Source organism: Martes martes (assembly GCF_963455335.1).
Source record: "Martes martes genome assembly, chromosome: 12".
NCBI classification, from domain to species: domain Eukaryota; kingdom Metazoa; phylum Chordata; class Mammalia; order Carnivora; family Mustelidae; genus Martes; species Martes martes.
The window spans coordinates 17600750-17626523 of NC_137900.1; the positions used below are offsets into that span (position 1 = coordinate 17600750).

Consider the following 25774-nt stretch of genomic DNA (forward strand, 5'->3'; position numbering starts at 1 on the left):
TCCGTATTGTTTTCCATAGTTGACTGTACCAGTTTATGTTCTTACCAGTAGTGTAGGAGGATTCGTTTTTTTCTCCACATCCTCACCCATACTTGTTATTTCTTGTCATCTATCTTAAAGATTTTATTTATTTGCAAGAGGGTGTGCGTGAGTGAGAGAGAGTGAGAAAGCATGAGCAGGGGGGAGGGGGAGTGGGAGAGGGAGTATCAGACTCCCTGCTGAGCAGAGGGCCTGACATGGGGCTCGATCCCAGGACCTTGGGGATCATGACCTGAGCTGAAGGCAGACTCTTAACCGATTGAGCCACCCAGACACCCCTCTTGTGTTTTTTGATTCTAGCCTTTCTGACAGGTAGGAGGTGGTATCTCATTGTGCTTTTGATTTGTATTTCCCTGATGATGAGTGATGTTGAGTATCTTTTCCTGTTGGTAATTGGTATGTTGTCTTTGGAAAAATGTCTCTTCAGGTCTTCTCCCATTTTTAATCAAATTAATAGTAGGCTTTTTTGGTGTGTTGTATACATTCTTCATATATTTTGGGTAATAATTCTTTATCAGATACATCATTTGAAAATATCTTCTCCTGTTCTGTAGGTTGCCTTTTTATTTTGTGGGTGTTTTCCTTTGCTATGCAAAGCCTTTTATTTTGGTGTGGTGCCAGTAGTTTTTGGTTTTGTTTTCCTTGCCTTAGGACACATACCTAGAACAATGTTTCTGTGGTGATGTAAGAGAAAATACTGCCTGTGATTTCTTCCAGGAGTTTTATGGTTTCAGGTCTCACATTTAGGTCTTTAATCCACTTTGAGTTATTTTTGTGTATGGTGTGAGAAAGTGGTCCATCCACTTTCATTCTTTTTTCAGTAGTTGTCCACTTTTCCCAGCACCATTTGTTGAAAAGGCTGTCTTCTTTCCATGTATATTCTTATTTCCTTTGTCACAGATTAATTGACCATATAAGCACAGGTTTATTTCTGGGCTCTCTCTTCTGTTCTTTTGATATGTATGTCTATTTTTGTGCCAGTACCTTACTCTTTTGATCAGTAGAACTTCATAGTTTAACTTGGAATCTGGGCTTGTGATACCCTCAGCTTTTTCTTTCTCAAGGTTGCTTTGGCTGTTGGGGTGGTTTTTTTTTTTGTTTTTGTTTTTTGTGTTTTTTTTGTGGTTCTATACACATTTTAGGATTATTTGTTTTAGTTATTTGAAAAATGCTGTTGGCATTTTGATAGGGATTGCATTGAACCTATAGATTGCTCTTTGTAATGACATTTTTAAACAATATTCTTCTAATCCATGAACATGGAAAATTTTTATTTGTGTTGTCTTCAATTTCTTTCATCAGTGTTTTATAGTTTTTAGAGTACAGGTCTTTTACCTGTTTGGTTAGCTTTATTCCTAAGTATTCTTTTTGGTGTAATTGTAAATGGAATTGTTTATTTCTCCTGTTACTTTGTTATTAGTGCATAGAAATGCAATAGATTTCTGTATATAATTTTGTGTCATGGAAGTTCACTTAATTCATTTGTCAGTTCTGATAGTTCTTTTGGTGGAGTTTTTAGGGTTTTTTACATGCAGTATCATGTCTTCTGCAAGTAGTGTAAGTTTTACTTATTCCTTGCTAATTTGAATGTCTTTTATTTCTTTTCCTTATCTGATTCCTGTAGTTAAGAGTTCCAGCATTATATTGAATAAAAGTGAGAGTGGACATCCTTGTATTTTTCCTGATCTTTGAGGAAAAGCTTAGTTTTTCACCAATGAGAATGATGTCAGCTGTGGGTTTTTCACATATGGCCCTTAGTATGTTGAGGTATATTTCCTCCATATCTGCTTTGTTTTATCAGTAATGGGTGTCGCATCTTGTGAAATGTTTCTTTCTGCATTTACTGAGATCATCATAGGGCTTTTATCCCTTCTCTTGTTAATGTGATATGTCACATTGATGGATTTGTGAATATTAAACCACTGTTGTATCCCTGGAATAATTTAGCTGGGGTCAGTGGTTTTTTTAAGGTATTGTTGCATTTGGTTTGCTAGTATTTTGTTGAGGATTTCTATGTTGGTGTTCATCAGTAATATTAGCTTGTGGTTTTCTTTCTTTGTAGTATCTGGGTATTGCTGGCCTTGCAGAATGAATTCTGAAGTTTTCCTTTCTATTTCTTGGAATAGTTTGAGAATAGGTTATTAACTCTTTAAATGTTTGGTGATATTCACCTGTGAAGCCGTCTGGTCCTATACTTTTTGCTTGTTGGGAGTTTGTGATTGCTGATTCAATTTCATTACTAGTCAGGTCTGTTCAGATTTTCTGTTTCTTATTTAGTTGGGAAGATTGTAGTTTTTAGGAATTTATTGATTTCTTCTCAGTTGCCCTATTTGTCGCTATGTAATTTTTCATTATATTCTCTTGTAATCCTTTGCATTTCTGTGTGTCAGTTGTTACTTTCATGTTAGCCGTTTTTAAGTGTGCAGTCCAGAGGCATTAAGTGCACCTTCTCTCCATCCATCTCCAGAACTCTTTTTATCCTGCAAAACTGAAACGTTGTACCTATTGAGGAATAACTATCTCCTTCCTTTATCTACTGATGCCTATTATTCTGTTTTCCATCTCTATGAATTTGACTATACTAGGTACTTCCTATACGTGGTATCATATAATATTTGGTCTTCTGTGTTTGGCTTATTTCATATATTAGCATAATGTCTTCAGCATTCATCTGTTGCAGCATATATCAGAATTTCATTTTTAAAGCTGAACAATATTTTTTGTATATATCCCATTTTGTTTCTCTGTTCATCTGTAGGTAGACAACATGGGTTGCTTCTACCTTTTGGCTGTTGTGAATCATGGCCCTGCAAACATCAGTGCGCAAATAGATCTGTTTTGGTATATACCCACAAGTGGAATTGCTGGTTAATTCTTTTTAATTTTTTGAGGAAGTGTCGTACTCCTTTCCAGATGTACCATTTTACATTTTCACAAGCAGTGCAAAAGGGTTCTAATTTCTCCACATGAGCTCAGAAACACTTGCTATTTTCTATTTTATTCATAGTAGCCATCCTCATGGGTGTGAGGTACTATCTCATTTTTATTGACTTGCATTTCTTTGATTAATGCTGTTGCATATCTTCTCATTGGTTAATGGCCATTTATAGGTCTTTGGAAAAATGTCTTTTGAAGACCTTTGGCCGCCCTTTAATTGGGTTGCTTTTTTTAAAAAATAGAGTTGTAGGAGTTCTTTATATATTGATACTGACCTTTTATCAGATAAGTGATGGGCAGATACTATTGCCTTTTCACTGTTGAGAATGCCCTATGATGCACAAAAGTTTTTAGTTTTGATGAAATCTAGCTCATTGTTTGTTGTTTCCTGTGCTTTTTGGTATCATAATCATCCAAAAGAAATCACTGCCAAATTGACTCATGGAATTTTTCACTTGTGTTTTCCTCTTAGATTTTTATAGTTTTCAATATGAAATTTGAGTCTTTGATCTACTTTCAGTTAATTTTTGGATATGGTGTATGGTAACCCAGCTTCATCTTTTGCAAGTGAATATCATTTTCCAGCAGTTTTTCATGACATTTCCAAATTGAGTGATCTTGGCAGCCTTATCAAATTCATTTGCCTGTGTATGTGAGAATTTATTTCTCATCTCTGTGTTCTGTTCCATTGGTCTATGTGTTTGTATACGGTACCACACTGTTTCGATTACTGTGTTTTTGTATTAAGTTTGGAAATCAGGAAGAGTGAGACTTCCAGTTTTCTTCTCCCCGCCCCATAAAACAAAAGATTGTTTTAACAATGGAGGTGTCCCTTGTGATTCTATGTGAATTTAAAAATGGATAAATATTGTTTTTTGGTTTTTTTTTTCCCCTGTGGGACAACATCCTTTAATCCATTTTTCTTTTTTTTTGAAGATTTTTATTTATTGATTATTCATTTGAGGGATAGAGAACAAGCAGGGGGAAGGGCAGAGGGAGAGGGAGAAGCAGGCTCCCTGCTAGGCAGGGAGCTCCATGCAGGGCTCAATCCCAGGACCCCAGGATCACAACCCCGAACTGAAGGCAGGTGCCCAACCGACTGAGCCATCCAGGTGCCCAAAATATTGGGATTTTAATATTGATTGCATTGAGTCTGTAATTTGCTTTGGGTAGTATTTTTGCCTTAACAAAGTCTTCCAGTCTATGAATATGGGATGGATGTCTTCCAGGTTCTGTGTGCCTGTAATGTCATTCAGCAATGTTTTATATAAAGTTTGAAGGTACAAGTCCTTTGGTTAAGTTTATTCCTAAGTGCTTTATTATTTTCCATGCTATTTAATTAATTAATTAATTTTATTTTATTTTTTAAAGATTTATTTATTTATTTGACACAGAGATCACAAGTAGGCAGAGAGGCAGGCAGAGGGAGAGGGGGAAGCAGGCTCCCTGTTGAACAGAGAGCCCGATATGGGCCTCGATCCCAGGACCTTGAGATCATGATCTGTCTGAAGGCAGAGGCTTAACCCACTGAGCCACCCAGGCATCCCAAGATTATCCATCTCTTGATGATTCATTAGTAGTAGGGTGTGTTTTTCAAGGACTTTATCCATTTGATCTAGGATATCCAGTTTGTTGATGTACCACTGTTCATAGTACTCTTATAATCTTTTTTATTTTTCTGTAAAATTGGTAGTATCCCCTCCTATATTCCTGATTTCAGTTGTTTAATTCTTTTCTTTTTCTTAGTTTATTAGCTAAAGATTTTTGAGGAGCCAGTTTTTGATCTCAGCAGTTTTCTCTATTGGGTTTCCTGTTCTGCATCTTAATGATTTCTGTTCTAAACTTTATTCCTTCTGGTAGCTTTGGGTTTAGTTAATCTCTGTTTCTTTCAGGTACAAATTTAAGGTGTTAATTTGGGATATTATTTTTTAATGTGAGCACTTACAGCTGCTAAGTATTCCCAAGACTGTCTTTACCACAGCCTATAAATTTTGGTATGTTGTGCTTTCATTTTAATTTTTCTTAAGTTTTTAAAGTTTTTCTTGTGATTCCTTTTTTCTTGTGATATCTTCTAAAAGATACTTCATAGGATTTCAGTCTCTTAAAATTTAAATTTTCGTTGTTGTTGTTGCCTAATATATGGCCTGTCCTGAAGAATGTTCCATGAGTACTTGAGAAAATTGTGTATTTTGCTCTTGTTGAGTAGAGTGTTTCATGTATGTTTTTAAAATTCAGCTTGTTTCCTTCTTAACCTTCTGTCTGGTGGTTCTATCTATTATTGAAGTTGTGTGCTGAAACCTCCTACCATTACTGTAGAGTTGTTTCTTTCTTATGTGTCATTGTTTGCTTCAGATTGTGCTCTTGTGTTTGGTGAATTGAATTTAGTGAACAGACACTTTTATCATTATATGATGTCCCTCTTCACCTCTTCTAGTAGCTTTTGACTTACAGTCTCTTTTGTCTGGTATATGTATAGCCACATTTGGTATCTTATTGTTTGCATAGGAAATCTTGTGCAGTTTTTTCACTTAAATTTTAACCTATGTATGTTCTTAGAGCTATAGGGCCATCATGTTTTGTTTGGCTTTAAATACATTCTGTCTGTGTCTTTTGAGGGGGGAGTTTAAACTGTTTACATTTATTTATTTTCAAATTTTTATTTAAATTTAATTAGTTCACCTAGAGTGTAATGTTAGTGTTAAGTGTAGAATTTAATATGCAACACCCAGTGCTCATCACAACAGTTGCCCTCCTTTATCCCCATCACCTATTTAACTCATCCCCCTGCCCACCTCCCCTCCAGTAACTGTTAGATTGTTCCGGATAGTTAATAGTCTGTTTCTTGGTTTGCATATTTTCAAAATTACTTATTTCTTACTCCTGTGTTCATCTGTTTTGTTTCTTAAATCCCACATAAGAGTGAAATAATATGGTATTTGTCTTTCTCTGACTGACTTATTTCACTTAGTATAATACTCCCTAGCTCCATACCTGTCTTGCAAATGGCAAGATTTCATTTGGTTTTATGCCTGAATAATATTTCATTGTGTATGTGGGTACACATACACACACACACACACAGCATACCTTCTTAAACTGTTTACGTTTAAAGTAATTACTGATAGGGAAGGCTTACTATTTTCATTTTGTTAATAATCTTTTGCATGTCTTATAACTGTTTCATGTTTTAACTTACTCTTTCCCTTTGTGTTCATTTTTTTTAGTGATCCGTTTTGATTTTCTTATTCCCTTTTTGTATATTCTGTAGGTATTTTTTTTTGTGGTTCCACAGGAATTACATATAATACCTTAATGTATAAGAATATATCTTTCTCCAAAGTGGCTGCACCAGTTTGCATTCCCACCAACAGTGTAAGAGGGTTCCCCTTTCTCCACATCCTCTCCAACACACGTTGTTTCCTGTCTTGCTAATTTTGGCCATTCTAACTGGTGTAAGGTGGTATCTCAATGTGGTTTTGATTTGAATCTCCCTGATGGCTAGTGATGATGAACATTTTTTCATGTGTCTGGTAGCCATTTGTATGTCTTCATTGGAGAAGTGTCTGTTCATATCTTCTGCCCATTTTTTAATATGGTTGTCTATTTTGTGTGTGTTGAGTTTGAGGAGTTCTTTATAGATCCTGGATATCAACCTTTTGTCTGTACTGTCATTTGCAAATATCTTCTCCCATTCCGTGGGTTGCCTCTTTGTTTTGATGACTGTTTCTTTTGCTATGCAGAAGCTTTTGATCTTGATGAAGTCCCAAAAGTTCATCTTTGCCTTTGTTTCCTTTGCCTTTGGAGACATATCTTGAAAGAAGTTGCTGTGGCTGATATCAAAGAGGTTACTGCCTATGGAGAACAGTGTGGAGATTCCTCAGGAAATTAAAAATAGATCTTCCCTATGACCCTGCAATTGCACTGCTGGGTATTTATCCCAAAGATACAGATGTAGTGAAAAGAAGGGCCATCTGTACCCCAATGTTTATAGCAGCAATGGTCACGGTCGCCAAACTGTGGAAAGAACCAAGATGCCCTTCAACGGATGAATGGATAAGGAAGATGTGGTCCATATACACTATGGAGTATTATGCCTCCATCAGAAAGGACGAATACCCAACTTTTGTAGCAACATGGACAGGACTGGAAGAGATTATGCTGAGTGAAATAAGTCAAACAGAGAAAGTCAAGTATCATATGGTTTCACTTATTGGTGGAGCATAACAAATAATATAGAGGACAAGGGTAGATGGAGAGGAGAAGGGAGTTGAGGGAAATTGGAAGGGGAGGTGAACCATGAGAGACTATGGACTCTGAAAAACAACCTGAGGGTTTTGAAGGGGCGGGGTGGGAGGGTGGGGGAACCAGGTGGTGGGTATTAGGGAGGGCACAGATTGCATGGAGCACTGGGTGTGGTGAAAAAACAATGAATACTGTTACGCTGAAAATAAATAAAAAATTTAATAAAAAAAAAAAGAATATATCTTAAACTGATACCTACTTTAATCCCATACAGTAATTTCACTTTTTTACAGCTTGCCTCCCCAACTTTCTTACTGATGTAACAGATGACATTTTTACACATTATGTACCTATAAACAGTTACAATCTTTAAGTTCTTTTGTTTTTTAAATTTTAATTAAAAATAAATTTATAATTTATAAAATTATATATATTATGTATAATATATAAAATTATAAAAATAAATATAAATATAAAATTAAATTTAAATTAAATAAATAAAAAATTTAAAAATTTAAATTAAATTAAATTTCAAAAAATAAAGAATAAAATATGGAGTTACAAAGTAAAATTATAATAGTTTTCATATTGTCCATGAACTTTATATTTTTATACAGCTTTGAGTTACTACCCAGCATCTTTTCTTTTCTTTTTTCTTTTAAGATTATTTGGGAGAGAGCATGTGTGTGCATGAGTGCAGGGAGGGGCAAAGGGAGGGAATCTTCAAGCCGATTCCCTGTTGAACACGGAGCCCAGTGTTGGGCTGATCTCATGACCCCGAAATCAGGACTTGAGCTGAAACTAAGAGTCAGACACTCAACTGATTGAGCCACCTAGGTGCCCGATGCCCAGCGTCCTTTCTTTTCACCTGGACAGACTCTAAGATTTCTTATAATACAGATCTACTGTTCATGAACTCCGTCAGGTTTTGTTTATCTGAGAGTATCTTAAGATTTTCCCATTTTTTAAAAAAGATTTTATTTATTTATTTGACATACAGAGATCACAAGTAGGCAGAGAGACAGAGAGAGAAGAAGAAGCAGGCTCCCCGCTGAGCAGAGAGCCTGATGTCGGGCTCGATCCCCGGACCCTGGGATCATGACCCGAGCCGAAGGCAGAGGCCTTAACCCACTGAACCACCCAGGCACCCCAAGATTTTCCCAATTTTTGAAGTACATGTAATACTTTGTTGAATATAATGTTCTTGGTTGACTTTTTTTTTTCTTTAACCACTCTAAATATATCATTCTCTGTAAAGTTTCTGCTGAGAAATCCAGTGATAATCTTCTTGAAGATCTTGTGTAGATGTCAAATCACTTTTGCTTTTAATATTCAGTGTTGCTGATGATCATGTTTCTTGGTTGAGATTCTTGGATTTTTGTATACATAGCTTTCCTCTAATTTGGGAAATTTTTGGATGTTACTTCTTCAACTGAGCTTTCTGCCTCTGTCCTTTTGGGACTCTCATAATGCATATTGATCCATTTAAACATGTCGCTCATAAGTCTATTTGACTCTGTTCACTTTTTTCTTTTTCTTTTCTTTCTTTTTTTCTTTTTCTTTTCTTTCTTTTTTTTTTTTTTTTTTTGCCATCACTACATTTTCAGGTGATCAATTTTCAAGTTTGCTAATACATACTTTTGTCTGTTGGAGTCTGTTTTGGATGTTCTCTGGTGAAATTTTCAATTCAGTTATTCCTTGTACCTCTGTTGGGGAATGTGTGTGTTTTCTCTGCCTTTGTTCAACATTTTTCTTTTTGTTGTTCCTGGCTTAATTTACATACAGCATTGTGTAAGGTTAAGGTGCACAACATATTTATTTGCTTCGTGTGATTACGGTGGTAGCTTCACTAACATCTCTGTCATGTCACATGATCATCATTTCTTTTTTGTGGTTCAAACATTAGAGATCTAGTGTCTTTGCAACTTTGAAATACATGTACAGTATGGTTGGTTATAATGCACTGTGGTGTGCATTAGATTTCCAGAACTTAATCATTGCCTAGTTGCAAGTTTGTATCTTTCAACATAATTTCCCCAGTTCCCCCGTGTCCTGGCCCCTGGTAAACAGGATTCTACTCTCTGTTTTTAAGAGTTCAGGCTGTTGAGATTTTACATATAAACAATACCATATTATATTTCTCTTGCTATGTCCAAGCATAATGCCCCCGAAGTCCATCAATGTTGTCACAAATGGCAGGATTTCATTCTTTCTCATGGCTGAATAATTTCTATTGCATGCATTTATATCAATATCATATCTTTATCCATTCATCTGTTGATGGACAGTTAGGTTGTTTCCTTATCTTGGCTCTTGGGAAAAATGCTGCAATAAACATTGGAGTGCAGATAATCTTTTCATCGTCCTAGGTTTTTTTTTTTTTTTGCCCCTATACCCAGAAGAGATATTTCTGGATCATATTCAAGTTTTTTGTTTTGTTTTGTTTGTCTTTTTTATTTCCTATAGTTTGGTTATGATATGCTTAGTTGTAAATTTTTTATTATTTCCCTGCCTTGTGTTCTCTGAGTTTTCTGGATCTGTGGTTTGGTGTTTTTAACATTAATTTTGGAAATTTATCAGTCATTACTACTTCATATATTTATTTTGCTTCTCTTTTTTCCTTTTGGTGTTCCTGTTACGCATATGTTACAGCTTTTACAGTTCTCCTGCGGTTCTTGGACATTACTATTTTTTCTTTTATTTTTCTCCTTGCATTTCAGGTTGGGAAGTTTATATATATGTATCTTCAAGCTCACGTATACTGGATCTTATAAATTTTCAGTTGTTCATTACAAGTATATTTAAATACAGCTTATTTTTTTTCATACTTGTATTTTATGCAGCTTTACTAGAGTCTTCTTATTTGTATAATTCTGATTAAAATGTTTACATTACAGTGGGCTATAACCACTGAGGTGAAAATATGCAATAAATGATGTTTTGGTCAAACATAATATTCTTAGACTCTAAGTTGAAGAATGAGGGTGAGTTACTAAGATTACAAATTATTTTGTTTTATATATGCACATCATTTATATTTTTTCTTTCATTTATAACATTTAAGGATGAAGTATGCCTTTTTAAAATGAAAGATACTTTAATATTACTTTTTAAATCTTTTTTAGGAGCTGTGGCCTTGAAGAATCTTGAAATTAAAGAAAATGCACTGGTAGGTTTTTTTTTTTTTTTCCTTCCATCTTAGGGTTCTATTTATTTTAGAGAGAAAGAGTGTGAGGTGGGGAAGGGTAGAGGGAGCTGGAGAGAGAATCTGCACAGATTATTCCCTGCTGAGTGGGTAGCCTGATGCATGGCCCAATCCTGTGACCCTGAGATTGTGACCTGAGCCAAAATCAGGAGTCAGACCCTGACTGAGCCCTCAGGTACCCCTGTGGTAGGTTTTGAGTATAAAAAATGTGTAATGTCAGTACATTTATAACTATGTAGACTTCTTGATTTACTTTGTTATCTTAAATTATTCAAGCTTTGAGAAAACCTTTTGAAAATAATTTTTGCAAAATGTGGGTTTTATAAAATGGACTTTTCTTCTCCTTAAAAAGCACAAACTGACAGTGTAATTTTCCCCATTAAAAATATTCCTAATTTTTTCTTTCTAGATGATTTTATTTTAAATGGTTAATTGATCTTTCCTATAGTCTTCAAGTTTTTTTTTTTAAATGCCATGGTAACCATTTTTTTACCCAAGAATTCAGTGATACTAATTAAATTTATGATTTGTACAACTATCAACCAATATCTTTTTCTGTAACTTTTCCCATAGGTCAAAGGAAGCCCTATAACCATTAAGAAATAAGTCCCTATTCCGGTTCTGTGTAGACCCTGTTAACCTCTAATCTACTTTCTGACTCTCCGAATTTGCCTATTCCATGTAGCTCACATAAGTAGAATCATGCTATGTTTGCCATACTCTATTCAACGTTTTTCACTTAGCATAATTCCTTTAAGGTTTGTCCATGTTGTTTGTATCAGAACATTATTTCTTTCCATGGCTACATAATTCCACTGTATCTGTATGCAGCGTTTTCTTTATCCATTCATATATTGATGGACACTCCAGTCGTTTCTGCCTTTCGGGTCTTGTGAATAATGTTGCTGTAACATTGGCAATGTACATGTCTGTTCAGTTACCTATTTTCAGTCCCCGTGGGTAAACGCCTATTAGTGGAATTGCTGGATTTTATGGTAATTTTGTGTTTAGCTTTTTCAAGAACTGCCACTCTGTTTTCCATGGTAGCTGAACCATTTTATATTCCCATCACCAACACAGGTAGTTTCCAGTTTCTCCACATTTTTTCTAATGTTTATTTTTTTAGTATTCTTTTAAAAAAAATTTAACTATAATCTCCCCAGTATGGGGCTCAAATTCATGACCCCAAGATCAAAAGTCACATGCTCTACTGACTGACTCAGCCAGGCACTATTTTTTATTTTTCGATAATACCTTAATAGATATCTTCATAGATAACTTAAGATATTTATATCTTAATAGATATAAAGTGGTATTTATTTTCCCTTATCAGATTATGATTTGCTAAACTTATCCCCATTTGTGTTACCTTATGCCTCTGTTGACTATGTCCTTTGATGTTCTAATGTTTTTAATCTCAGTGAAATTTCATCTGTTTTATTTTGTTGCTCATGTCTTTGTTATATCCAAGAAATCGTTGCCAGATCTGCTGTCAAGATTTTACCAGATATTTTCTTCTAAGGGTTTTGTAGTTTTAGTTCTTATGTTTAGGTCTTATATTGATTTTGAGTTAATTTTTATATGCAGTTATAAGGTAAGGGTCTAAATTCATTTTTTACGTGTGGATATCGAGTTTTCTCAGCACCACTTAATGAAAAAGTTGTCCTTTTCCCTGATGGATGGGGAGAAATTTTTTTGAGGATATTTTTTGCAAAATGGAGTTTTGGAGGTTAAACTCTCTGTGAGGACAAACTTTTAGTGAAATTCCCCACCTTCCCTCTTCCCCCCATACAGTGTAAAAGCAGTATGATTTTGGTATGGTGGACTTAGGTGGTATGTATTACTGTACAGCTTTTTCCCTATTTACTTAAAAATGATTAGTCTCCCTGAATTTTGTGGATTTGAGAATATTACAGTTATGTATCTTTAAATTTAAATAGGTGTTAAGGGTAAAAAAAAAAGGTGTGAGTTAACGTAAACACTTTAAATAATTTTGGGAAGGAAAAAAGTGTCCTCTATTTTGTTGGCCTGTATATGTACTAATATTTTATATATGATATTTTTGTAGAGTCAACTGGATGTACCTTTTAAAGTTAAAGTTGGTCATATAGGTAAGCTGTGCTTATTATTTGAATGTCGTGCTTGCTGGGCATAGAGTAAGAATTATATACTTAGGATCTTTTTAATGTGATATTTTTAGTGTTTCTGAGTACTAATTGAAAAATCATTTATTCTCATCTGGGTGGAACTTAGTTGTGTAACTTAAAAGTACCATGTGGTCCATATATCCCTTGATTAAAAACTCTGAAATTATACATCTTGTTAAGTGTTAAAAATGATTTAATTGAGAGCCAGTTTGTTTAATAGTATAACTATCTCGGTTTCTTAGGTTTCTGACTAGTTACTGCTGTACTCTGATCGATCGTGGGTCTGTGGTCTAAGGAGTCAGGTCTGCATCTTCCAGGCAGTGTGGCTGGGGACGAGTCAGAAACTTAGTTTCTGAGGTAGTTTGCATGCCTCTGTCCTAGCACCTGTCATTCTTCGATATCATTATTAATTTTTTTCTTCTATTAAGACAGCACGTTTCTTAGGTTGGTTTAATTTTTACTCTCACCACTTAGTACAATACCTGGCAAATAGTAGGGACACAATTTGTTGAGTGAAAGAAGTATACATTTCCAAATGAGTAGTATAGGATTACAACTAATTTTATAGAAACATATTTTCCAAGAGTTTATTTATTTGGGAGAGAGGAGAGAGAATGATTTGAGGAGGGGCAGGAGAGAGAAAATCTTTAGGCAGACTCTGCTGAGTGCAGTCAGTGGAGGGGCTTGATCCTATGGCCTTGAGGTCATCAGCTGAGCCAAAACCAAGAGTCAGACACTCCAACTGATTGAGCCACACAGGTGCCCCTCCCCTTGCCATCGTTGAGTGTTGTTAATCTTATGCTCTTTCAAAGTTCCCTCATTTAGCACGCAAAATTACATATGTAGCAAGTATAAATACATACGTATTTTAAAAGTAGTTATATTTATGTGGAAGATTCTTGGAATTGCCTTTTTTACTGTTTTGTGTATTTTCCCAATTTTCTGAAAGTATAAAGTCAAGTTTTATGAAAGTACTTTATACTGAGAGAAAAAAAATTTTGGGGTCAAGATTTACTGGTGAAAATGGAACATTATTAACTTGGTGTGTATTTCTTTGATTACTTAATGCTATTTTGTCATTGTTCTCTTTCTTTTGTTTATTTACTTTTTTGGATTCTTAATGGATATGTATGTGTGTAAGCAGTCTACCTGATACATTTATAAATTGTATCAGATTTGTCAATTATTTTTTCTAAATATAAATATTAGAATATCTGTTCATTCTGGTTATATTTTGGACTGTATACAAATTGGAAATGGTCATTATCTTCTTTGATTTTATAATTTAGAAAGTCACCTGTCTTTTAGAAATCAGATGGCTTGGTTCTTTTTCTCTGGATTGATATCGTAGATGAAATCCTTTTTTCAATTTGGATTTTTTTTAAACATGGACTTTTGGGGTTATGTAATGAAATATGTCTATGTACATTTTTTTCCCCTTCCCCAGTTACTAACTGGTTAATGTAGCCATTGTGTTGTTAATCGTTCCCTTGCCAATTATGACAGCTATTTCTAAGTTATTTGACTCATGCTTTCTAAAAAATTTTAAAGTATTTTAAAACTATTATGAAAGTTTTCTTTTTATCCCCTCCTCCTCACCTCTATTTTCACAAGACTAGAATCAGTATAATGAATACCTTACATCATATTTTTTAGTTCAAGAAAGCTAATGCTTTAAAAAATACTTTGCTGATAGACTGTAGTAAAACATTTTCATTAGTTTGAATGATTTTCTAATCTTGTCCACGGTCTTTGATAATTACCATAGAAATCTGCACATACACTTGCAATGATATTCATACACACATATTATGTATATAGTCTATATATGAAAAATACACTTTTCACTTTTATAGTCTGCACTTTGAAAGTGTCATATAAATACTTACAGTGATTTGGAGTATGAGTTGGGGAAATCAGAATTATAATAACAAGGGTTGGTTAATTGCAGAAGAATACTAATGTTTGTGGTGAAGATTGTCATAAAGAGGAACTTATAAATTTTTAGAATATCATTTGGTAGATTTTCCAACAGTACTGATAGACATGATTTCCAATCTTTACAACAAAGGCTTATTGTTTGTGGTTGTAAAATAGCTTTCTGTAAAGTGACTCAACTTGTCACTTTATTAGTTCTTCGAATGCCTGATAGAAAATAGTCTGGCCAAAGGAATATTGAAAAAGAAAGCCAGAGTTGGTGGCATCACAATTCCAGACTTCAAGCTCTATTACAAAGCTGTCATCATCAAGACAGTATGGTACTGGCATAAAAACAGACATATAGATCAATGGAACAGAATAGAGAGCCCAGAAATAGACCCTCAACTCTATGGTCAACTAATCTTCAACAAAGCAGGAAAGAATGTCCAATGGAAAAAAGACAGTCTCTTCAACAAATGGTGTTGGGAAAATTGGACAGCCACATACAGAAAAATGAAATTGGACCATTTCCTCATACCACACACGAAAATAGACTCAAAATGGATGAAGGACCTCAATGTGAGAAAGGAATCCATCAAAATCCTTGAGGAGAACACAGGCAGCAACCTCTTCTACCTCAGCCGCAGCAACTTCTTCCTAGAAACATTGCCAAAGGCAAGGGAAGCAAGAGCAAAAATGAACTGTTGGGACTTCATCAAGATCAAAAGCTTTTGCACAGCAAAGGAAACAGTTAACAAAACCAAAAGACAGCTGACAGAATGGGAGAAGATGTTTGCCAATAACATATCAGATAAAGGGCTAGTATCCAAAATCTATAAAGAACTTATCAAACTCAACACCCAGAAAACAAATAATCCAATCAAGAAATGGGCAGAGGACATGAACAGACATTTCTGCAAAGACGACATCCAGATGGCCAACAGACACATGAAAAAGTGCTCCACATCACTCGGCATCAGGAAATCCAAATCAAAACCACAATGAGATACCACCTCACACCAATCAGAATGGCTAAAATTAACAAGTCAGGAAATGACAGATGTTGGTGAGGATGTGGAGAAAGGGGAACCCTCCTACACTGTTGGTGGGAATGCAAGCTGGTGCAACCACTCTGGAAAACAGCATGGAGGTTCCTCAAAAAGTTGAAAATAGAGCTACCCTATGACCCAGCAATCGCACTACTGGGTATTTATCCTAAAGATACAAATGTAGTGATCCGAAGGGGCATGTGCACCCGAATGTTTATAGCAGCAATGTCCACAATAGCCAAACTATGGAAAGAACCTAGATGTCCATCAACAGATGAATGGATAAAGAAGGTGTGGTGTATATATATATATACAATGGAATACTATGCAGCCATCAAAAGAAATGAAATCTTGCCATTTGCGACGATGTGGATGGAACTAGAGGGTATTATGCTTAGCAAAATAAGTCAGTCGGAGAAAGACCAACTATATGATCTCCCTGATATGAGGAAGTGGAGATGCAATGTGGGGGGGGGTTGGGGGGTAGGAAAAGAATAAATGAAACAAGGCGGGATTGGGAGGGAGACAAACCATAAGAGACTCTTAATCTCACAAAACAAACTGAGGGTTGTTGGGGGGAGAGGGGTAGGGAGAGGGTAGTGGGGTTATGGACATTGGGGAGGGTATGTGCTATGGTGAGTGCTGTGAAGTGTGTAAACCTGGTGATTCATAGACCTGTACCCCTGGGGCTAATAATACATATATGTTTATTAAAAAATAAAAAAAAGAAAATAGGCTGGCAATAAATGTGGTTGAATGAATAATAATATTTTTTGTCCTTATTCTAAAAATTCATGTAGGTAATCTTAATCTTACAATTCCATGGAAAAACCTGTATACTCAACCAGTTGAAGCTTTCCTGGGAGACATTTATTTACTCATAGTGCCTTCTTCTAGTAAGTCAATTTTTAAACATTATAACTTAAAGTACTTTTATTTGTGAGTGGAAGAATCTTTACATTTGATAATTATACTCAAAATACTTCTGGTGAATTTTTTGAGATACTTCTATATTTAAATTAGCATTCAGAAATTCACATTAAATTGATTTTTACTCCAAATTATTGCAGACTTTGAATTAGTGATTATTTTCAAGTATTTATTTTAGAATGGTTATGCTTAAAGTAACTAAGTATTCTTTTTTATGCTTCCTGTAGAAATAAAATATGATCCTTTAAAAGAAGAAAAACAACTCTTGGAAGCAAAACAACATGAACTTAAACGAATAGAAGAAGCAAAACAAAAAGTAGCTGATCAAGGTAAAGGAAACAATAAATAAAAATGATAATTAAAAAAAGAGAAAAGACCTAAATGTCATATATGAATATTATTTGTCTCTGGAGGCATTGAAATTATTTAACGAATGAGGGACTCTTATTATGTGGGGAATTTTAATGTGGTTTGTATATTTTATCGTGTTTACAGAAATTTTATAGAAACTTACCTTATGACAATAAGTGTAAGGTTAGTTTTTAACTGTAATAATTAATTTTATCAAGTATATTTTGTTCTCTAACTTTAAAAAAAATCCCATTATATCAGTTCTTAATTTTTTGGGCATACCTAGTCCTTTGATATATTTATGTTTTCCCAAATCTGTTTGTTTACTCTCTGGGTTCATATCTTTTCCTGTTCAGCCTAGACCAGAATAGTCCATTACTTCAACTCTTCGATTTTCTCAGTGGAAGGGCTGTCCTGCAGAAATCTCCTTCCCTTCCCCTTGCGCAGTGGTTACTATCACCCGGTACTTTTTTGTACTCTGTTCTCTCTAGTGAAGCTTTCTCCTTAGTATGGAAATATACTGTAGTATGTCTTATCTTCAAACACAAAATGATCTTCCGAACCCAGTTATCTGCTTACCTTCCGTTCTCCCTCCTTCATTTAATAGCTAACCATCTTACAAATATATGTATACTTACATCACCAACCTTGCCATGCATTTATTTGTTCAATAAAAAAGTGAAATCCAGAATAAACATTTCACGTTTTGACAAAGAGGTGAAAACATTAAAGGAGATTTAACAATAATTTCGGGCGACACTTCTTATATTGTTTTTTCTTCTCTCAGTTCTTTCATATCTTATGTAGTTGTTCACCACTATGCCCAATCATCTTTTTCTTTAGTATTTTTTTATTGTGGGCGCCTGGGTGACTCAGTTGGTTAAGCATCTGCCTTCGGCTCAGGTCATGATCCTGGAGTCGTGGGATCAAGCCCTGCATCCGGCTCCTGCTAAGTAGAGAACCTGCTTCTCCCTTTGCTCCTCACCCAACTCATGTTATCTTGCTCACTTGCTCTCTCTCAAAGAAATAAATAAATTCTTAAAAAGTCTGGCTAGTAGATCTGTCATCAGATCTTTCTTAGGAATAGTTTTGGTCACTTACTTTTTTATCCTTTGAATGGGCCATACCTTCCTGTTTCTTTGTATGCCTTGTGATTTCTCATTAAAATCTGGATATTTGGATATAATAATGTGATACCTGTTAAAATGAAATTCACCCCATTACTATGGTTTTCTTTCTTTTTTTTTTTAATGTTTTTATTCATTATTTTTCATTTTTATGGGAGGTCCCTAGTCCAAGGATCAGTCTGAGGTGTAACTGTAAGGTATTCTCAGGTCTTTTCTAAGCCTGAGCCTACTCCTTTTCCCCACTGAGCCGCCCAAGTGCCCTGATATTGGGTTTTTTTTCAGGGTTGGAGCTTTTCCTCTGTGAGGAAAATGAGAAAAAAGAACAAAAGAGTCTAAAATGTTGGTGAAATAATAGGTTGTGGACTTTGAGCAGGGTAAGGAGTTAAGAAGGAAACTACTGGATGGGGGAATGAAAATTTTGCATTGAACTGAATGAATAGATTCATAGAGCAAAGGATTTTAGTAGGATGTGGTGGTAACCAAATCAAGTAAAAAAAATGCTGTGTCTTCAGAGAGCTTATATTTTGTTTATTTACTAATTCTAAAGTCCTTTTATAGTTAAATGTATTTACTCATCTGTTCATTGAATCTTGGATTTGATGTAAATATATCTTCATCAGCTTAGCCTCCTGGGCAGTTGAATTAGGGAGTAGTAGGTCATTAGAAGACAAGACAGATAATATGTGTGTACAGGTGGAACAGGACTAGAAATAGAAAATGAGGTAGTTTTTGTTGGCATTTTCAAATGGGGGAAAGGAGGATAGTAGCTCGTGGTTATCAAAGGCGTATTTTTTTCAAAGATTATTTATCTTAGATCATGAGGAGGAGCAGCAGGAGAGGAGGGAGAATCGTTGGGCAGACTCTCCTCTGAGCACAGAGCCCAGTGCAGGGCTTGATCCCAGGACCCCAAGGTCTTGACTGGAGCAGAAATCAAGAGTTGGATGTTCAACCGACTGAGCCATCCAGGTGCCCCTCCCTCAAAGGCATGTTAAAAAAAGAAATTAGGAACTTCAATCCTTTATTCTGTCTATCCCCTGGAAAGTTTTGAAACTGGAAGCAGTTAATACCTTTTTTTTAGAAAATGAAACAAATGAACTTCATTCCCTTGAGAGGAGAAAGGGAAAGAATCTTATATCTTCGTGTCGGATTCATCAGCAAGAGAAATGTATTCAACTGTTTTATACATTGAACCACATACAACTTGTAATAATATCACTAATTTTAAGAGAGATGCCTACTTCCTGCTATTTCTGGCTTTTGTAATTTAAGACCCATTATAATTCTTACCTAATAATCTTCATTGTTTTCCAAGTCTTTATGTACTCAGGTATAGTTAACAGAGGTTGTAAAATTTAATGGCAGTAAGTTTGGTTGGCTTTAGTTTCGTTAAAAAAATAGATTTTGAAAATTATGTTATTGGTTGCCTTTGAAAGTCTCTTGGTATGGAAGACTTTGGGAAAGCAGGCTCTTAGTGTTCTGTTTACAAATACAGATTTTTTTTCTTTAACATGGCAATGTTAATGTTATCTTGAAATGTGAATACTTATACAGTGTATTTTTCAGTCAAGTTAAAGAATATTTGCTATTGTAGACAAACTTCGGGTGGAGAAACAGGACACTTTTACAGAAAAATTAATTACTCAGATCATAAAAAATCTTCAAGTGAAAATTTCCAACATCCATATTCGTTACGAGGATGATGTAAGTATTTTAATAGGTGAAACTTGTTTTTTTATGTTTATATTTTACTGTTTGTTGACACCTGCTCTGTAGTGGTCAACCTATTGGATGCTGAAAAGTGGAGGGACACAGAGCTGAAAATGACCTGATCTTTCTTTTCAAGTGTTTATTGCCTTGACTATACTTTCCTAAAATGTTCAAAAATCAGATAATGAAGGAAAAGGCCTTTTTATATTAGGGTCACCTTTGATGGTTGGGCATTATGAATTTAGTCGATATATATTTTTAAAATACTTTAGAGTTACCTCCTGGAAATTAAACTGGTGTAGGAATCAGTAGAGCTAGATTTAGATTATCTCAAATAGATCCTGTATTCTCTCTGAAACGCACAGTTATTGACATCTCGGAGTACTGTTGTGTGGTCAATTGATCAATAAGCTTTTTTTATAAACTGAAAAACATGCATATTTATTGTATAATAATACATTGATACTTGATACCTTAATTAGTATTTGGAAAAATATAGGAGTAAAAGTTGTAGAAATTAGTAAAATGTAAAAAAAAATAAAGTAGTAAAATGTTTTTGAATGTTTGAGATATAGAATATTTCCCAGAAAATGAACTTTTTCAATAAAATGAATTTTAACTACTAAAAATCTGAGTAAAATTTGCTCTTTCCTCTTTAGATCACAAATCGAGACAACCCGCTGTCATTTGGTATTTCCCTTCAAAATCTCAGCATGCAGGTACTTCATTTGAAAAGAAATTTAGGGGAAGGGAGGGAAAAATGAAACAAATTGAAAACAGAGAGGGAGAGAAACCATAAGAGACTCTTAATCTCAGGAAACAAATTGAGGGTTGCTGGAGGGGAGGGGGCTAGATGGGATGAGGTGGCTGGGGGATGAATAATAAATATGTGCTGTGGGGAGTACTGTGAGTTGTATAAGACTGATGAATCACAGACCTGTCCCCCTGAAACAAGTAATACATCGTATGTTTAAAAAAAGAAAAAACAACCAAAAATAAAAATAGATAAATTGAGAGGTGAAAAAATTTTTTTTTCAAAATAAAAACTTGGGGGGAAAATGAGCAAAATGTAAAATATAATAACATGATATAGCAAAAAAAATTTAACCCTATTATGTAGTATAGTTCATCTATTAATTACTGTTTGTGTGTGCTAGCATCAGAAGTAGTTGTCTATATAGAATTACTACAGAAAGTGCATAGGCTGGATTGGAATTGGGGGTAGGTAGTTTAGCATTTCAAAAAATGGTTGACAGGGCGCCTGGGTGGCTCAGTGGGTTAAGCCTCTGCCTTCGGCTCAGGTCATGATCTCAGGGTCCTGAGATCGAGTCCCACATCGGGCTCTCTGCTCAGTGGGGAGCCTTCTTCCTCCTCCTCTCTCTCTCTCTGCCTGCCTCTCTGCCTACCTGTGATCTCTCTCTGTCAAGTAAATAAATAAATTCTTTAAAAAAAAAATGGTTGACAATCAAATTTAGTTTAAAATATGAGGGCCTGTTATTTGCAAATTAGAACATTCAAGACTTTTTTCTTAAAAATGTTTCTTAAATAAGTAGAAAATAAAAGTAATAAATGTTCATTTCAGAAACTTTGATAAGTCATGAAAAGCAAAAACCAATCATTTCCTCACTGCCATTATTAATATTGTGGCAAACTTTCTTCCTGTACAGTTTTTCAAACTGAGGAATTTTTAAAGTATAAGAGCAAGTAGAGGCTTGCGTCCCGAATGGACAGTTGTGGAATTTGACATTTGGTTTAAGTTTTAAATACTTTATTTTAAAGAATAAACTGTTAGGAATAAAGTCTAATTCTGTTTTGTTTTCTACTCTTCACCCTTCTCCCAGAGAGAAACACCATAAGTGATATTTTATGTGATTTTTCTATAAATTTTCATTCTTCTCATCACAGTGTTTTTGACATTTACTTGTGTTGCTACACATAATTCAGTTTAATTGCTGTGTAGTATTTCATTACCTGCTTTTATTTGTTGTATCCATTGGGTTTTTGTATATAATTTCTTCTTAAAACATGGATCCACTACAAGCAAAATAAATAAGAAAAGCCAAATGAAAAGTTATCAAATGAAGTTGGGTGGGGTAAATTGTCAAATGCTGCTGTAAGTTTGAAAAATAAGGATGGAGAATGAGCCATTGGCTATGGTGGTATGGAGGTAGTGGGTAACTGTGACAGCAATGGTGTTGACCATCACCTTTGGGAGATCTTGGAATCTGGTGTCCTAGCCCAGACCCATTCAGTTAGAAACTCAAGTGGGGGCCAAGCAGTCTAGGTTTTAGAAAGCCCACCAGGTGATTCTGATGCACGCTCAAGCTTGAGAACTTGACTGTCGTCATCTCTTCAGTTCTCTACTAATAAATGAAAACCATCCTTGTAGAATAAGCATCTAAACACTGTATTCCACTCAGTGGCTTCTCATTGCTATTGGAATAAAGTCAGTAGTTTTTTTAAAAATAGTTTATAATCGCTTTATAGTGTGACCCCAGGTGACATCTGGTTTCACCTCTTTGCTTTGCATTATGTTCTCTGACCATACTAGGCTTCTTCAGTTTCCTGAACATTTTGCATATTTGCGTATTTTTCTACTCCGAATCATATTCTTTACTGACCTTAAAATCAGCAGTTTCTATTCATATATTCTATATTGGCTATCCCTTTCTCCATTACACCCCTGAGTTTGAGGCTCCTACCTTATTCTGAGAACCGTGTATTTAACCTCTAGGGTGGCACTTGCCTGTTTGTAATTGCTTGTTCACTTTTTCATTCAGCAGTGAGCCCTTTGAAAGCAGAGGCTTTCTTGTGCTCAGTTAATATTCTTTCACTGAATGTTTCAAGAACATTTTTATAGGAAATTGGTCAAGGGCATGAATGGTGCAGTTCCATCAGTCTGCCATTTCACATGTAAATAACAGTTTCACTGTTTAATTTTCTTTTTAGACAACTGATCAAAACTGGGTTCCATGTTTACATGATGAAACTGAGAAACTGTTTCGTAAGGTAAAATATTTTGTCGATCCATAGACTTAATAAAAGAAACTTTTAGATAGGTGATTGGTAATAAGGATTTATGTGAATTGTGTTTACTTGCTTAACTCTATCATATGACTCAATTATTTGAGACTTCTGAAAAATAGCGTATGTTAAAGAAGAAAATGAGGCATGTAATAAATTTTATTTATTTTCAGTTAATCCGATTGGATAACCTTTTTGCCTATTGGAATGTGAAGTCTCAGTTGTTTTACCTTAATGATTATGATGAATCATTGGTAAGTAAATCTTTTTGATATGTGTGTACACCTTTGTTGGTATCATACTTTGCATAAGGTTTTGTTCATTATCATTTATTAACATACTGTAGTCTGGTCTTTTTTACTAGGCAAATCCATTAGCATTTACAGAAATAAATGAATATATATGTGCCTATACACATACATGTATAGATCTTTTTTTTTTGTATAATAGACATGTAGCATTGGTATATATTAGTTTTATGTGTGTACTGTTATGGTTCAGTATTTGTACATAATGTGAAATGATCACAGGAGGTCTAACATGCATTACCATACATAGTTAATTATAGAACTTTTTTCTTTGGGTGAGTACTTTTAAGATTTACTCTCTCAGCATTGTCAAAATGTGCAGCACAACATCGTTAACTATAGTTGCCATTGCTGTACATTTACATATATCTCCATGACCGACTTATTGTATAACTAGAAGTTCTTAACCTTTTGACTCCCTTTACACATTTTGCATATCTCTCACTCTGTTTCAGACAGTCACCTGTTTGTTTTCTGTATCTGTGAGTATGAGGTTGGCCTTTTTTTTTTTTTTCTTTTTAAGTATTCCACATATAAGTGAGGTCAGATGGTATTTGCCTGACTTATTTCACTTAGCATAAGGCTATCAAGGTTCATCCTTGTTGCAAATGGCAAGATTTCCTTCTCTTTAATGGCTGAATAATAATCCACTGTATGTATGTATATATGTGTGTGTGTATATATATATATATACACACACATAGATATTTTCTTTATCCATTCATCTGTCAATGAATTTTTTTTTAAAGATTTTATTTATTTATTTGACAGACAGAGATCACAAGTAGGCAGAGAGGCAGGCAGAGAGAGAGGGGGGAAGCAGGCTCCCTGCTGAGGAGAGAGCCTGATGTGGGGCTTGATCCCGGGACCCTGAGATCATGACCTGAGCCAAAGGCAGAGGCTTAACCCACTGAGGCACCCAGGCTCCCCATCAGTGGATTTTTAGATGGTTTCTGTATCTTGGCTATTATCATTAATGCTGCAGTGAACATAATGGTGCATGAATCTTTTCTATTTCATGGTTTTCATTTCTTTTAATAAATACTCAGAAGTGGAATTGCTGGATTGTGGGATAGTTCTTTTTAATTTTTTAAGGACCCTCCATACTGTTTTTCCATAGGGATTGCATCAATTTACATTTCCACCAACAGTGCATAGGAATTTCCTTTTCTCTGCATCCTGCCAGCGCTTGTTATTTCTTATTTTTTTGTTTATAATAACCATTTTAACAGGTGATAGTTCATGCTTTTGATTTGTGATTCCCCTGGTTATTAGTGGTGTAGAATACCTTTTCATGTGCCTGTTGGCTATCTGTATGTTCAAGAAATGTCTATTCAGTTCTTGGGGCGCCTGGGTGGCTCAGTGGGTTAAGCCTCTGCCTTCGGCTCAGGTCATGATCTCAGGGTCCTGGGATCGAGCCCCACATCGGGCTCCCTGCTCCACGGGGAGCCTGCTTCCCCCTCTCTCTCTGCCTGCCTCTCTGCCTACTTGTGATCTCTCTCTATCAAATAAATAAATAAAATCTTTAAAAAAAAAAAAAGAAATGTCTATTCAGTTCTTTTGCCATTTTTAAATCGGATTTTCTGAAATTGGGGTGTATGAGTTGTTTATGTATTTTGAATATTGATCCCTTATCAGATAAATGATTTGCAAATATTTTCTCCTATTCAGTAGTTTGCTTTTTCATTATGTTGATGGTTTCCTTTGCCGTGCAGAAACTTTTTAGTTTGATGTAGTTCCACTTGTTTTTTCTTTTGTTGACCTTACTTTTGGTCTCAGAGCCAAAATATCATCGCCAAGACCAATTTCAGGGAGCCTACTGCCTACGTTTTCTTTTACGAGTTTTATGGTTTGAGGGCTTTCATTCAAGTCTTTTGATCTATTTTGAGTTAATGTTTGTGTATGGTGTAAGGTAGTGGTCCAGTTTTATTCTCTTGCATGTGGCTGTCCAGTTTTCCAAACACAACATATTGAAGAGACTCTCCTTTCCTCATAATGTATTTTTGGCTTCTTTGTTATAATTTATTTTTTTTAAGATTTTATTTATTTATTTGACAGACAGAGATCACAAGTAGGCAGAGAGAGAGGGGGAAGCAGGCTCCCTGCTGAGCAGAGAGCCTGACATGGGGCTTGATTCCGGGACCCTGGGATCATGACCTGAGCTGAAGGCAGAGGCTTTAACCCGCTGAGCCACGCAGGCACCCCTTCTTTGTTATAATTTAATTGACCATATATACATAGGTATATTTCAGGGCTCTTTATTCTCTTGCTATGTGTATCTGTTTTTGTGCCATACTGTTTTGATGACAGTGGCTTTGTAATATAACTTGAAATCAGGGATTTTGATAGCTCTAGGTTTGTTCTTTATCAAGATTACTTGGGTTATTCAGAGTCTTTTGTGGTTTCATACATATATTAGGGTCTTGTATTCTATTTCTGTGAATAATGCCATTGGAAATTTGATAGAGATTGCATGAATTTGTAGATTTCTTTGGATAGTATGGACTTTTTAACAGGATTATTTCTTGCAATATAAAGCATGGAATGTTTTCCCATTTCTTTGTATTTTCAGTTTCTCTCTTCATTATCTTACAGTTTTTGGTGTACAAATCTTTACCTCCTTGGTTAAATTTTTTTTTTAATTAAAGTATTTGTTTTATTGCTTTAATTACCTAAAACTACAAAATGTAACAAATTTCTTTATAGTAGTTTCAGTTAATTTTCTTTTTAAAAGTTTTTATTTAAATTCTAGTTGGTTAAGATATAGGGTAATATTGGTTTCAGAAGT

The 25774-nt window shown here is 34.9% G+C and overlaps 1 protein-coding gene across 2 annotated transcripts in view; it reads left to right on the forward strand.

Moving 5' to 3' along the window:
• VPS13A (vacuolar protein sorting 13 homolog A) overlaps positions 1-25774 on the forward strand; it is a 236683-nt gene that overhangs the window by 10507 nt on the left and 200402 nt on the right. For both annotated transcript variants that reach the window (XM_080820523.1, XM_080820524.1), the window contains exons 2-9: positions 10344-10387; positions 12492-12534; positions 16340-16435; positions 16697-16798; positions 19539-19648; positions 20314-20373; positions 22604-22663; positions 22852-22932. In XM_080820523.1, the coding sequence (XP_080676649.1) occupies positions 10344-10387; positions 12492-12534; positions 16340-16435; positions 16697-16798; positions 19539-19648; positions 20314-20373; positions 22604-22663; positions 22852-22932 (596 nt within the window). The remainder of the gene's footprint in view (positions 1-10343; positions 10388-12491; positions 12535-16339; positions 16436-16696; positions 16799-19538; positions 19649-20313; positions 20374-22603; positions 22664-22851; positions 22933-25774) is intronic.